At 45.0% G+C, this 15,316-nt stretch overlaps 1 protein-coding gene across 1 annotated transcript in view; it reads right to left on the minus strand.

Moving 5' to 3' along the window:
- TDP1 (tyrosyl-DNA phosphodiesterase 1) overlaps positions 1 to 15,316 on the minus strand; it is an 84,743-nt gene that overhangs the window by 34,084 nt on the left and 35,343 nt on the right. Inside the window, exons 8-13 of the mRNA XM_066607570.1 lie at positions 13,787 to 13,957; positions 13,149 to 13,227; positions 12,781 to 12,966; positions 7,515 to 7,563; positions 5,361 to 5,427; positions 5,133 to 5,240 (exon numbers count right to left, since the gene is read on the minus strand). Of these exons, the coding sequence (XP_066463667.1) occupies positions 5,133 to 5,240; positions 5,361 to 5,427; positions 7,515 to 7,563; positions 12,781 to 12,966; positions 13,149 to 13,227; positions 13,787 to 13,957 (660 nt within the window). The remainder of the gene's footprint in view (positions 1 to 5,132; positions 5,241 to 5,360; positions 5,428 to 7,514; positions 7,564 to 12,780; positions 12,967 to 13,148; positions 13,228 to 13,786; positions 13,958 to 15,316) is intronic.

A 15,316-nucleotide genomic window follows, 5' to 3' on the forward strand; every position in this document is an offset into this window, starting at 1 on the left:
GGATTTCAGAACAGACTTCTTGCTTTAAAGGGGTTGTCCCGCGGCAGCAAGTGGGGTTCAGCACTTCTGTATGGCCATATTAATGCACTTTGTAATGTACATCGTGCATTAAATATGAGCCATACAGAAGTTATTCACTTACCTGCTCCGTTGCTAGCATCCCCGTCGCCATGGCTCCGTCTAATTTCGCTGTCTTCTGGCGTTTTTAGACGCGCTTGCGCTGTGCGGTCTTCTGCCTGGTGAATGGGGCCGCTCGTGCCGGAGAGCTGGTCACCGCGTCGTCATCGTAGCTCCGCCTCCGTCACGTGGTGCCGATCAGCCAATGAGGTGGCTGTATCGGCAGTGGAACGCGGAAGACAGAAGAAGAAACTCCACGGTGCACCATGGGAAGACCCGCGGTGCACTGTGGGAGAAGACCAGCGGCGCCATCTTTAAAAGAAGAAATGAAGAAGCTGCAGAACGCTGATGCAGGTAAGTGCAATGTTAACACATGCTTTCTTTTTCACAGGGCATAATGCAGGGGTCCATTTAAAAAAAAAACGCTTTCGCCGCGAGACAACCCCTTTAAGGCATTTTAGGCCCCATTGTCCACTTGTAGAGCCCTTGAGCAGGCAAAACGATAGAGAAACTCCAGAAATTACCCCACTCTGGAAACTAGACCCCTAAACAAATTCATCTAGGGGTGTACTGCATATGGCAGTCCCTGGTGACATCCCTCTGCTCCAGGTGCATGCACGCACCAGATGGAAACTTTGGGCGTGCATCGCGGAGGACGGGGGTGAGTATTTTTCACCCCCCCCTTATGGATCCGATCCCTGAGGGTAGGTGAAACTTTTGCTTTATTTTACTTTTTACAACTTTTCTGTGATCACCGTTATCCATTGGCTAGCAGTGATCATGGGCCCAGGGACTGGTCACCGTCAGTAGCCAGGAAGCAGAAGATTTCAAATGTCCCGCGCCGATCTGGTCGTCTGCACATGCGTCGCCACTTTTAATTAGGCGCGCATGCACAGAAGACACCAGAGGGTCTGTTTCGGACCAGATCATCGCGGAGGATGGGGGTGAGCAGTTCCAGCCTCCGTCATGAATGTGATCCGTGAGGGGAGCTGAAACTAATTTTTTAAAATTTTTTATTTACTTTATTGCAATCACATTACTGGGGGTGGGGGAGCTTTCCACGGCCCGATGACTGCTCCATGTTGTTGGCTACCTCCGGGAACAGACAACATGGAGCTGTCACGTCCACAGCCCACGGGACTTTAATCCTCAGGGGATGCATGTTTTTACGTCCCAGAGGATTAAAGCCCACAAAGCTAGGATGTAAAAAGGCAATGAGCCCATCAATAAGGGGTTAAAGGAACACCAAAGTATAAAGTGCCCCTGGAACCTAACAATAAAATGTGCTCAAGAATGTTCCTGGTATACACGACATTATATTTGTCAGCGCAGCAATTCCTGCAGCAAGGCTGATCCTATTATGTGGATAGGAAGTGGCAGCCAGTCAGGCACTGTGGAAGCTATGGAGAGCTGTCTTTGGTCACCCGTACATGCATTCTGGATGCTCTCGCTTCCTCCAGCCTTTGTCTGCACCTTTGGCACTGGGCCTGCTTGAATAAGTACTCAAAGATGCTGAAGCCAAAAATACGAAAAACGACAGTTATGTTTTTTTTTTAAGGAAATGTTATAAAAAAATTAAAACGAGCTGTACTAACCCATGCGCCCCGCCACCCTCTGTTTACATGCAGCACGTTGAGCACTGCCGGCAATCACTGGCCTCAATGGCTATTTCAAATTGATGTCAGCTCTGCCACATATGCACAATTATACATTTCTCAATGGAGTCATCATTTATATAGGAATATTTGATATAGTTGTCCCATCATATTATCAGTTCACACAGGCCGATAATCTGGCATGAACATTCATTTGCCTGATTATCGACCTGTCAAAAGATGCTGGTGATCAATAAAATAAAGTCCTGCATTCCTTGCATGCTGGCTGGGTAACTCTGACCATCGTGTGTAAGCGGACTCCACAACCTTTTACTTTGCAGTGCTGGTGATCATCTGATAAACAAGCAAATGCTCATTTGTTGACTAACTTTCATGCCAGCATAAAAATGCTGGCTGGTTGGCAGCACATATCTCTGTATACACAGGGAGATGTGCTGCAGAGTATGGGGACAAACAAATGTATTAACGATCATCTGTCCTCATACCCGTCATCCTCTGGCAGTAACAAGCGCTGTTAGAAATGCCATTTGTCGACCAATGCTCCTTATAACGGGCCCATTCCTGGCCTGCATAACAGGCCCTGAGACTTTGACCTGGAGGGCAAGTCCTGGACATAGCGTGCCGCCTTCCTTCAATAGTGCGGGTAGCGCAAGGAAGATGCTACAGGCGGATTTAATTACGCAAACTTCCACAAGACATTGGCGGGATGTCCAAGATAATCACCACGGACAGACGATTATAAGCAATTTTCAGTGGTGTGGTGGAATTTTCGCCTTTTTATTTGCAAAGTGAAACAAACAAATCAATTACAGCATATCAGCATTGTTCCAGCCAAGCAGCCAGAAGTTACATAAAGACAGTATAGATCTGTGGAGCCGCTTTATGTTAGGACAATAAGAATTGCGCTCTACAACTAGGCAACGGATCGTTACAAGGTCACGTGATCACGTCATTCCATTAGTATAGCATCTGCCAGACCAGAAGACTATCTGGATTAATCGTAGTTTTCAACATCCAGTCAAAATGCAGAAATATTTTAAAGTTGTCCACAGATCCTCTCCAGAGCTCCAAGAGCATGAAAACGAAGTCATAAATTACAGCAATTCCCAATGTAGCGGTATCCAAAGAGAAACGACAACTCCTGGCATACACTGGCTATCTGTGCAACCTGGGAACTACATCTGCATATATAGCTTGGTAAACTGCCTATACACATTAAAGTTGATGAAAATGGAGGATTTCAACCTAAACAATGATTCGTGGAGAGAAATTATTGTTTTAGCTAACTGATGATGGACTGCTGTCTTCTGGAAAGCATTTAAAAATATTATCCCAGAAAGATCGTTCATCTGTTGCCCGGTGTCATTGAACATGTGTGGCCAATCTGAGCAACTCTAATGGCCAATATGGACTGAAGTATGAATGCCTGCAAAAGGAGTGTTCATCAGACCACTGTTTGAGCATCAATCTACTCTTATCTTTATGGCTCTTTTACCTGAGACGACAGTCAGATAAACGACTGCATGACCACTAATGTCGTCAGCACTCGTGCAAAGCATTTAAACTGACAGACTTCACCGCTGGATCGCGGGCTTTTGCTGATTGCTTCACCTTCTATGTGAAGCGCTTTGCAGGGAGCGTTTACACAGAACGACAAGCCAGCGATCCAGTGATGGTTTTTATGCTGACTGAAAGTAAGCGATAAGAACCTGTGAAAGAATAGCAATTTTTTTGTTTGCGTTACACTGCATGATCACTCACATTTTGAGTGATAATAGTCTTGTGTAAATGGCCCATAACTCACATTTTCACTTTGTGTTATCTGTGGTGTTAAGACGCTTTTACACTTGTCAATGATAGTAAAGAAGCGTTCATTAGAATGCTTGTTCACCCGATCACAGCCATTAGTCAAGCTGATTGCATCTTTTGTGCAGAAATAGAAAAATCTATCCTTCTTGGCAGTGAATCTTCCCATGTGAATGATGAATGTGCTGCTAACAGGCATGGAAGTGAATGGGGGACAACCAACTGTATGAATGCTCATTTGTCCCCCAATACAGTATAATTGATCTATGTAATGCTGCATTCCCAAACAGCAAAGAACAGTTGCGGTTGAAACTCTGCTAATAGGCGCATGATCTTCCTGACATTATCGGCAGGATCGTGTGTCCACCTGCTGCTGAGGGTGGGCAGAAGTATCAGCCGCAAGCAATTTCTGCTGGGTGGGAATGCAGCCTAAAGGCAAGGTAAACCAGTTAAATGCCAATAAGCTCCTTTTACACATGACACGTTCCAGTGATGATCGCTCCCGTGCTTTTACATAGGAGCGACCATCGCTCAGTGAATAGATGTAGAGGGGGCCTAGTGATCCTGCTGGCCTGCTTGCCACCATTCACAGCAAACAGGTCGTTGTTCACAGATGGACAACAATGTTTGCAAAGAACGACGCAGCGGCAGAACAGAGATGATTTTTAGGCATGCAGGAAAGACCCAATCAGTGATCCATTGCTGATCGTGCTTTCACTGCACGATTATCGTGTAAACCACTCAATCCTGGCCAGCCGTTTAGGTCTTGCCTTATCTTTTGGCCGCGATCAGCTAGCAGCTCCCACAGCAGCCTATGGGAGCTGCCGGCAAGGGGAGGGACTTTAGCAGCGGTTGGCGCTGCTAAACTCCCTCCCCCTCCCTTTGCCAGCAGCACCTATAGGCTTCTATGGGTGCTTCTATTGCCGCAATCGCTAAACGCTCTCTCCCCAGCCGATGGAATTCTGGGCTGCTGTGTACATACGCCGCACTCGGCCGTCTGAATGGGTGAGAAAACGTGAAATTTAGTCGTGACTTACTCACGTACATGCGATTTTCGGCCTTGATGCCAGCAGCAGAAAATCGCAACACCCATGTGAAAGAGGTATAAAGATTCTCTGACATGGCTCAATTTAAGCTGTGTAATGAGAGCTGATCAATGAGATCAACGCACATTTTGTAAGTCTTTACACAGGCCAATGATCGTTAATGTGATCGTTCATCCCTAATACAGTATTATCATTCATGTCAGCAGCGCATCCCTTGTTCATACGCAGAGATCTGCTGCTGATAAATTTTGCAGCTGCACTAAACATGGAATCAGCTGATGAACAAGTGTTTGCTCGTTCACCAGCTCATCAGCTGTAGCTTAACATGGCTCAATAATTGGATTTTCATTAGAACGTTCTTCTTCAAACATCAGCTCAGCCTTAACCCTGGTTGTAGGTGATTGGCAGTACTCAACAGTGTACCTACAGTTAAAGGGCAGCACAAACCATAACTGCTTCTCAGCTTCCAGATCCATTAGCTCAGAGGACGAAGTTGGAGGCAGTGACGAATAAGAGATTATATCACAATATATTGTCACCATTCTACCTTGTCACTAGAAACCACATCAGCTCAGAGTAGTCTGGCGATACCCGCATGTATGTCTTGATGTGTGGCATTGCTCTGCTACGGCCTGAAGTTTCAGCTTTCCACTTGCTGTAAAGAGAGAGATGGAATCACTGTTACAGTTACTGACTACAATCTGACCCCGCTCACATGTCGTGAAGGGGTTACATCATACATGATTAATCCACACTACATCCTAGTGTTACCTACTGGAAGTAAGTATGGAGCCAGGGCTGCTTCTGAGCTGTCTGGATAGCATAGGGCAGGGAGCCGCCAGCTGCAAGACACAATGAGCAGAACAGAAATTAAGAGAGAACAAAAAAACTAAACACAATGATGGGCAGAGCTCATAATACGCGATGAATGGAGTCAATGAGAGTACATGGATTTTCCTTGATCCCTTCACACTTGCATATATACATTGTGTATTATACACACGTAAAAAAAAAAAAACGCAGCATGTTCTATCTTACTGCATATTAAGCACAACAGAGCCCTATTATTCTCTATGGGTGTGTATTTGTGGCGTTTATATGCAACGGCACTAAGCGACAGAGCGGGAAAAAAAAAAAGAAACAAGGAAGACTACGCATAATAGTGTGCGTGAGATACATTGTAATGTGCAGTCAAAAATTGCTGCCATCCACAGAGATATGCTAGCTCACACAGCACTTTACCACACGCACGTGTAAGTCCAGCGTAATACCTACACCAGCTTTTCATACACCTGTGTACGTAAATTGTGCATCTGGCGCTGGGGAAAAAAAAGTGTACTTAAGAGGCACAAGCCTTTTAATTTAACACATTTGTACCATCTGGTTGCACATCCGGTATTATTGTATCTTGACGCCACCGGAAGCTAGGGGCTGAGCTGGGTTAGCAGGAATTTACGCCCCTGCCAAGCCCCTAGCTTCCGATTGGCAGGCAGTATTGTGCAGATCCCCAGCTGCAGAGGCTCTGTGATTACCCCGCTGGGTCTCCACAATCTCCGGTCCCTGCTCCAGTGTCTGCTCTCCCTTCTTGCTCCTTTACGGTCACCCCCAGCCCCAGAGAGTCTGTGTCCTCGTCCCCCTGGCGTCCGGCACTGAGATGTGATTCTCGCTTGTACAGTCTCACCCCCAGGGCCAGAATCAGTGTCCCTGTCCCCCGGCGGACGCCTACTTCGGCGGGCGTGAGCAAAACGGCGCAGCCAGCTCCTGACATGCCAGTCTGTCGGGGAGCACACCGCCAACAGTGCCGGGAGGGAAGACACAGCAGCAGCGTTGATGGAACTCGCAGGGAGTAAAGCACCGCGGACAGCAGCAGCTGCTGACCTGGCAGTCTGCCGGGGAGCACAGCGCTGACAGTGCCAGCGGCTACGCCTGGAGCCTGCAGGGAGGGACAGGAGCTGGCACGTGAGAGGACACTGCAGCGGCTTGCTGTGTGACCTGGGCGGCAGAGGATATGAGATAACCGTGCGCAGCGCCAGTGCTGAGGATAACTGCACCCTTTCAAAGAACAACACCCACGGATTACCCGGAGATCAGACATCAGCAGTGTCCGGACGGCACTTGAGAGGTGATACACTCACATACCATGGCAGCACCCACAGCCAATCACTAAATGGGGCATGTACAAATGGCAACACAACTGTATTATGTATCCACCACTAACTTCCGGTGGCGACATAATACAACAGTACCGGCACATGCATATGTCAGATGAAAACCTATGCTAACTCCGAACTGCCGTAGGTTTCTGCTATAATGTACACCAGTTTATCGCTTTTCTTTTTTTTTTTTTGCTGCGGTCATTTTGAATGCGGCAATACCAAATTTGTTGTGGGTTTGTGTGTGTGTGGGGGTCTTTTTTTACATACGAAAGGGGGGAAAATTAGTAGTTTTTCACTATTTTTCATTTTTTACTTTTGTCCCACTAGGGGACTTGAATTTCACAACTTTTGATTGTTCTTACAATGCACTACTCTACTTTAGTATAGCAGTGTATTATAAAACCTATGAATCTGAGCCTCCTAGGCCATTGTACTTGGCAGACCCAAAAGTCATCTTCAACCTTTGGGTGCCACAGCGACTCATCAGGATGCTGTAATCACATTGCGGGGGTTCAATGAGTGACAGAGGTTGCATTGACCAGTAGCATGTAAAGGGTTAAACAGCGGGGATTGGCAATTTTTCCAGGTTCCGCTATTAAAGCAATTGCAAAGCTGTCATCCGACCGCCGAGCACCTGTTTCACTTGGCATGGGAGACACATGCAGGGCTTTTGAAGTGGTGCTGTAAAAAGGCACATGTATCAGAATGGTCGTATGGGGGGTCGTTAAGGAAAGAGACAAGACTACAGCTTCTTTACCATTTCTACCACTTACCAGGATATCCCTCCAGACTGGTCCTAACATTATCCACAGACGGGTAGATCTGCAAGAATGGACAAATAGAAAAAAAATTCTTGCATTTATAAAGTTTCCCTACTACATAGATTTACATATATATAGTCAATACGACAGGTAAGAGACGGGGAGGGCTGAGGCATAAGAGTGACAGAGCTTACTATCCACAGTAAGATGTACAAGACCTGAGAAATGGGAAACACACTGGTTACTAGGGACTCTGCCTGACAATCCCACAGAGCAGACCGTATCCATGGTAACCAGGCCATCTGGATTGTACCTATGGTGACAACATGCAAGTCATCCACTGGCAGCATTGCATCTCGTCATCCCCAGCTCAGTCTGGAGGACTAATCACATTTATTACAAGACAACAACTAGTCAGCAAATCTCTGAATGAAAAAATATACAAAAAGTCATCCCCTTCTTACTCAGTGCCCACACAGGGCATGTCCTAGTCATCTTTATAGCGGGAAATGTCATCTTCACACCACGGTACAGTCAACTAATGTTGAAAATACTACCTCATCCCATAAATACACATTATAAGAGCCCAAATATGCTGTTTGGGATTGTTTGAGCACAAACTTGCTGACTGTTTCCAGCCAGCAGAGTAGTGACTGCAATTATGGAGTCTAAAGGCCCAATTAGACACAACGATTACTGGTCAAAATTCGCTCACAAGCAATCTTTTGAGCGAAAATTGCGCAGCCATCATGCAGTGTTCGTGCACTATTTGAGCTAGAAATCACCGATGACTTTTTAGCGCTGCAAGACAATTTTCTCAGCGAGTGGCCCTGATAATATTCTTTCAGTTGGTATCCCGCTGGCAGTTCTCAGCAGGACACCAGCTGAAAGCCCTGAAAACAATGCAGCTGTTTGCATATACAAAACAGCTGCTTTCTTCTCTGAGCTATTGCAGCTGTATCCCTCTCCACCTGCGTTAACTCTTAAGTAGCTAATTAGCTACTTAGTTTTGAGTGATCATCTTTGCATAACTGTCACTCAAACTGTCTTTTGAGCAATCATGGTTCCATGTAAATGGGCCTTAATACAGGCTGTAAATCAGGATCATACAAGATAAGTAATGTATGTACACAGTGATTCCACCAGTATTAGGCCTCCCACACACTTGCGTTTTTGTAACGTTGTGTTTTTTTTTACCCAAGTGTCAATAGGACTTTATGTTAAAAACACATCACAAGTTTGTGTTAGGCGATTTTTGTGCGATGCATTTTTAACATTAGAAAGTCCAATTGACATTCGCGTTACAAAAAACGCAAGTGTGTGAGAGCCCTAATAGTGATTGCAGCTCTGGAGTAGAATACTGGATGTGACTCAGGTGGCAATTCAGGGTAAGTATAATATGCACACAGTGTCCAGTGCCTCTGATGTTAATCCTTTAGTGACTGCTCATACACACCTAACAGGCTTTCTTCCAACGCATGTGTCTTTTTACGGCACAGAAGTCGGTTGGGCTCCTGCACCAACTGCCAGACTGGAGTTAGCTACAATACTGGCCGTTTAACCCTTAAGATGCTGCAGCCAGTGTGAATGCACCATCCAACAGGCAGACAGAGGGAAGGAAGTCCCCCTGTCACCCATCAGGTCCCGGTGATGCAATTTCAAAATTCCAATTGGATGCTACGGCACCCGGAATCCTATGACCTCCCAGTCAGCCATCTATGCTGGCCAATTACACGCTGGCAAGGTAAAAGTCTAATAGACTTATAGATCACATGGCGATACAGAAGTAACAATCAAAGTGAGCAAGTTAAGTCCCATATTGGGACAAACGTTAGAAGTATAATACAGAGTATCAAGAATGTGGAAAAAAAAAACTCCACAAAACAGTTATCACTTTGTTCGTAATGTAAAACGTTAGCATATTATTGAATGTACACGGTGAACAATGAAAAAAAACATTAAGTGGCCAAAATGGCTAATTTTGCCTCACAAAAAAGCAGAATAAAAAGTGAACAAATACTCATAGGTTTCCAAAAATGGTATTGATGAAAACTACAGCTTGTCCTGCAAAAACAAGCCCTGGCACAGCTCAGCTGACAGAAGCATAATGATATAACTCTCATACTGCCCATTAGCAGCTTATGCAAAACGATCGCTCAAACTGTCAATCATCCTATCTTCTAAAAGATCATCTTTGCGTGTAAATGGGGCTTCAGCCTCCCAGATGCAGCATTTTAGAGTGAGGGACACGGAAGAGACGCAGGATGCTAGCTTTCAATTATTAAAGGAATACTTTAACAAAACACATTGGCGATGCAGAGGTGTAAGTGTAACGCCCAGCAGTTTTTTATGCTGCTCCTCATGCACAAGATTTGGGGGAGCTAGCGGTATTACTGGGATTGAAGGCTGCATGCAATATACCTCTATTTGGGACGGAACTAAACAACCTGAAAGATTTTGAGTTCTGGAAAAATAGAGATGCTACACGTCTCCCCAGATACTGTCAGGGGAAGTGATAAAGACATTTGATCAACTACAAAGTGATTCTGATTTACAGCACACCATTTTATAGGTACTTGCAGTTGAGACAGGCATACCAGGCGGAGGAGATCTCTAGGGAAATGAAGACTACAAACATTATACTGGCTGATGTTATAGGTACGGCATCCACTACAGGACTCACATTGGGATGAAATCTTGCAGAAGACTCCATAGTTGTCACTAAGCGAATTACACAGACTGTCACAAATATATTTGATACATAGAGTATATCGTACTCCAGCCTTTTTGTATGATACAGGGGTAAGGAATACCCCTTTATGTGTTCGCTGTAAAACTCAAGTACAGGACTGATACATATGATGTGGCGTTGTCCAAAACTAAACAGATACTGGAGTGAGGTCCACTCTCAGAGTAAACTGCAGATTTACTTTATATCCAGTGTTAATCAATTAGTATGTACCCTAGGATATATAAGCGATATACCAGTGGAGGAGCATGAACAAGTAGTGCAGCGAGACTCTTGTATATCGCAAGAAAATGGATAGCGCAGCATTGGCTGGATGATTCCCCCCTACACTGAGGGAATTTAAGGATAAAGTCAACCAACACTTACCATCGGAAAAAGGGATACACTTTAAATGTAAAGCAGGACACAAATAAATATTGTAAGATATGTTCCAAATGGTTGGATACATTTGGCTTGGCACAACTGACTATGCACATTAGATAAACTAAGTGTACAAGGGAAACGATACATAAGGTATATCCTAGTCACAAGAGCGAGCAAAGTAGTGACCCATGAAATAATCACAGGGCATGTATCTAAATATATCTGGTTGATGGTTAATAACTTGCTATTGTATTATAAAGCTGTTGTACATGTTTGGGGGATGGGTAAAGTACAGCATTCACTGTAGTGTGGATTGAGCTCATTAAAAAGTACAACTGACTATTCTCAAAGCGACAAAGTTAAAGAGAAAAATACAGATCAGGACTAAAACGTTTATCTGTCACCTATAAAATGTACATAATCTGAAAAGACGGAAAATTCCATGGACTAATTTTCCTGCTGTTTACCCAGGATGCTGGATGATCTATATTTTTTGGAGACTCAAGGGGGATTGCAATATTTATTTATTTGTTTTTGTTAAATTTAAAAGTAATGAAAATCGAAATAAAAAATATTTAAAATATACAAACTGTAAAATGTCGCTTCTGTATCTAAAGTCATACACCGATAGCTGTCAATCACTGGTAGGACCGCCTATTGGACTGTTCAGTTATACTGAATCTTTCCCCATAAAGTTATATCTCTCCTCTTCTGCCCCAACTATTGGACTAAAGGACACTGCTCTCTCCTGGTTTTCCTCCTACCTATCCGACCGCTCTTTCAGAGTCTCCTTTGCTGGCTCTACCTTCCCTCCTCTTCCCCTTGCTGTTGGGGTCCCCTAGGGCTCGGTTCTTGGCCCCCTCCTCTTCTCCATCTACACAGCCCCTATTGGACAAACCCTCAGGAGATTTGGTTTCCAGTACCATCTTTATGCTGACGATACCTAGCTATACTGAACCTCTCAAAAACTGACCTACTGGTGTTTCCGCCCTCTACTAACCGACCTCATCCTGACATCTCCATCTCAGTGTGTGGCACCATAACTCCCAGCACGCCCGCTGCCTTGGGGTCATATTCGACTCTGATCTCTCCTTCACCCCCTACATCCAATCTCTGGCCTGAACATGTCAGCTGCACCTCAGGACATCACTAGAATATGTCCTTTTCTCACCGTGGACTCGCTAAAAACGATCACTGTTGCCCTCATCCACTCTCAGCTCGATTATTGCAGCTCGCTGTTGATCGGCCTCCCCTGCACCAGACTCTACCCCCTCCAATCCATCCTGAATGCTGCAGCCAGGCTCATCTTCCTGGACGCCTCTGCCCTGTGCCAGTCACTGCACTGGCTGCCCGTCAAATACAGAATCCAATTTAAACTCACTACCTTCATCCACAAAGCCCTCCACAGTACCACACCACCCTACATTGCCTCCCTCATCTCAATCCACAAGCCAGCCCGGGCCCTCTGCTCTGCAAATGAAATCTGCAGAGTGGCCCTTTAATTCGAACCTCTCATTCCCACCTCCAAGACTTCTTAAGAGCAGCACCGATCCTCTGGAATGCAGTACCAAAGGCTACCCGGGCAATCACTGACATACTAAATTTCAGGCATGCTCTAAAAACGCACCTCTTCAGGGAGGCATAACATATCCCCTAAACCAAACCCCTCTGTACTCCGCCTGATAACTTGCTTCCTGTCCTACGGACTGCAATCCTTGCTAGCCATAATCAACCGGCACCTGCAGTCATACCAATTCTGCCACTATACGGCCTGACCATTGTTTGTGTGTATAGCATCCCACACTCTCCACCTCGCCATACCGTGCACATCTCCAGCCGCTTTACCTTCTGTATCACCCCATTACTTGTAGTATGTAAGCTCGTTGGAGCAGGACCCCTCAGCCCTATTGTTTCCATCAATTGATTACTTCATGTAACCATTGCTTTGTGTTATTTCCCCTGTATTGTAAGTGCTGCGGAATATGTTGGTGTTATATAAATAAAGATTATTATATATCAATCTGCTGAGCTCCGTCTGCTGTATAACATGCAGTTTGGACACCATGGTTGAGCAGACAGGTTTCCTTTGAAAGGGAACAGATGGAAAACAGAAAATTTTGAAACGTGTGGACCACTGAGTACAGGAAATACCACTGAGGTCTTTACCAGTTGCAGGGGGTTTTCTGAGTGCAGCAGAGTTTTCACGGCTTTCCCCAGGGTTTTCATACTCTCACTGAATTCAGAATGCAGCCACTTGCTTTGATCGGATCCCATGGAACCAATGCTGGAAAACTGGCCAATCACCGGCCAAGATTCCATGCCAGCGATGGGGCTGCACTTCTCCCTTAAAATCTACAAAGTAAATAAAGAAAGACATGAAGAAGAGAAATGAACCAAGTCACACTGAATAATATGTAATTAGTATGGCCAGGTCAGAGAACCTAGTCCCATAGAAACACAGTCAGGATTGGTCCTGATCATACAACGTAGCACCATGAGTGGTGACTATAAGCTCGAACTCAAAGGCTATTTACCTTTCTTAAACGGAAGTGCCCCCATTTCTCCTTGTCATTTCCCTGGTACCTCCCGGGTGTTGATCCGACTAAATATACCCTGTAATTTGTAATTATCAGAAGAATTAATCACGTTGTCCAAAAAACATAGTCAAAAACACATTTTCAACCAAACCCTGTAGTTTATACAATTCTTAAAGGGGTTGTCCAGCATTAAAAAAAATAGTTGCTTTCTTCTAAAAACAGTGTGACACCCGTTAGAGGGTCTGTAAAACTGGACCGAGCTGCGGCAGCACAGCAGCTTGCGGAGAAGGGTGACACAGTTTTTTGGGAAGGAAGGGAGGGAGGGGAGCAGTCGTGTTCTAATCCTATACGACTCCTTTAACAAGAATCCTGCACTGAGGCCATGAGGGACCCTCATGCGGGATGTACAGCAGCTGGGAGTTGCAATAATTGTGGTGTTGTGTATTGATAATCACCCCCAGTATCATAGTTTTTGGAAGATACAGTTATCTGCAGAAGTACAGAGACTATGTCTGGGTCACTCAGCTACAGGATAATCCGTGTCTGTTCCACAGGGAGACATTTCTCCATCATGCCCTTATATCTATGGACTATATAAAAGCTCCCCCCACAATATACAGCTGATAAATACAGACCTGGTCTCAGACAGATCATGCTGTTTAATGATATCTATCCATTCCTTGAGGCTTGGTGAATTGTAAGAGGACAGATAAGCCACCAGGTCTGCCCTGAAGTTGGTTAGTGATTCACCAGCTAATGACGAAGATCCTTCTGGCAGTCTGGGATACAGAGGACTCAGCCAGATCCTGATAGAGTAAAGATGTGGGGATAAGACACCATATTATGACTGTACACACAGAACACAGACACAACTAGTCCGGTTTTATATAAATAAAGCTGAGTCATTGTATAATGAGACGTTCTGTACAGTTCCGCTCCAATTCCAAGATCTTGGCGCACTGACAGTTCTATGCAGAAGCTGATTAAAGGGGTTATCCAGGGACACATTGTTTTTCCAAAAGCGGCTCAGTCTGCAGTACCAATATAAAAGCATATATGCTCAACCTTCCAAGCTCCAAGTGTCAATTGATGACATCCCAAGACCAGGACATGTAACCACTGTAGACAAACACCAGATGAAGTGGGCTGATTGGCTGGTGTTGGTGGCTTCATCGCTCTGCACCCGAAAGTGAAGACAATCGGAATCGGGCAGCGAGTCAAGTGTAGCGGTGGAAGAAGAGTGCATCTTCTCTATGTGGATACTGCAGGCTGAGTAGCTTCTGGAAACCCACCTGTGAGCAGATAACCCAGCTGTGTGAGCAGGTTTACGATAAATAGGATAACCCATTTAATGTAAACCCTGCTCACACAGCTGATGCGCTTGTTACAATGAATCAGCACGCTTTCGGCATGGGGTCCGGACAGGAGGGAGATTGCTGCTGCTGCTGCAGTTCTTAGCTTACGGAGGGCTCTCTATACTGATAAACAGTAAAAAGCTTAGTTTTGTGAGACGAGCCAAGTGTTTCAACTTCTGATTGTGAAACAGGTTTCCTTTCACTACAAGGAAGCAGAGATCTTGAAAATGGTGTTGAAAAGAATGAGATTTTTAGATTAGATTATTACTGCTTACGCACTTTGTCAATACCTGAGTTTTCGTTTAAGACCGCTCTCACACAGGCGATAGCAAAACGCTGCATTTGAAAACATGGCATTTTACTGTGGTTTCGAGCTGCGTTTTTAACGTATTCTACACTTTTTTTTAAAAATGCACCCCATTATTGTAATGGGTGATGAGATGCGCTTAAAACGCACAAAAATAGAGCAGACAGTGTTCGAAAATTGCGGCGTTAGAAACTCAGTGTTCGAATGTTAGTCTGCCAAGCTCCATTGAAATCAATAGAGACATTATACAGCATTTAGGATGCTAAAGAGCGGTGTGAGCGAGAACGGCCTTAGGGTGCATTCATTCTGCGTTTGCAATGTTCATTTGGCGTATATATCGGGACAGCCCTCCATGAGGCTGATACACTGTACGTATAAACAGAACTATACAGAGGGATCCACTTAAAAAATACTCCTCCCAACTTGTACATCCGATTGGCACTACACATGCAGCCACCCTCACAGAGCTGTTTTTTTCCGCAATTACGGCAGGGTTTTGAACG

The sequence above is a fragment of the Eleutherodactylus coqui genome, chromosome 6, assembly GCF_035609145.1.
Source record: "Eleutherodactylus coqui strain aEleCoq1 chromosome 6, aEleCoq1.hap1, whole genome shotgun sequence".
NCBI classification, from domain to species: Eukaryota; Metazoa; Chordata; class Amphibia; order Anura; family Eleutherodactylidae; genus Eleutherodactylus; species Eleutherodactylus coqui.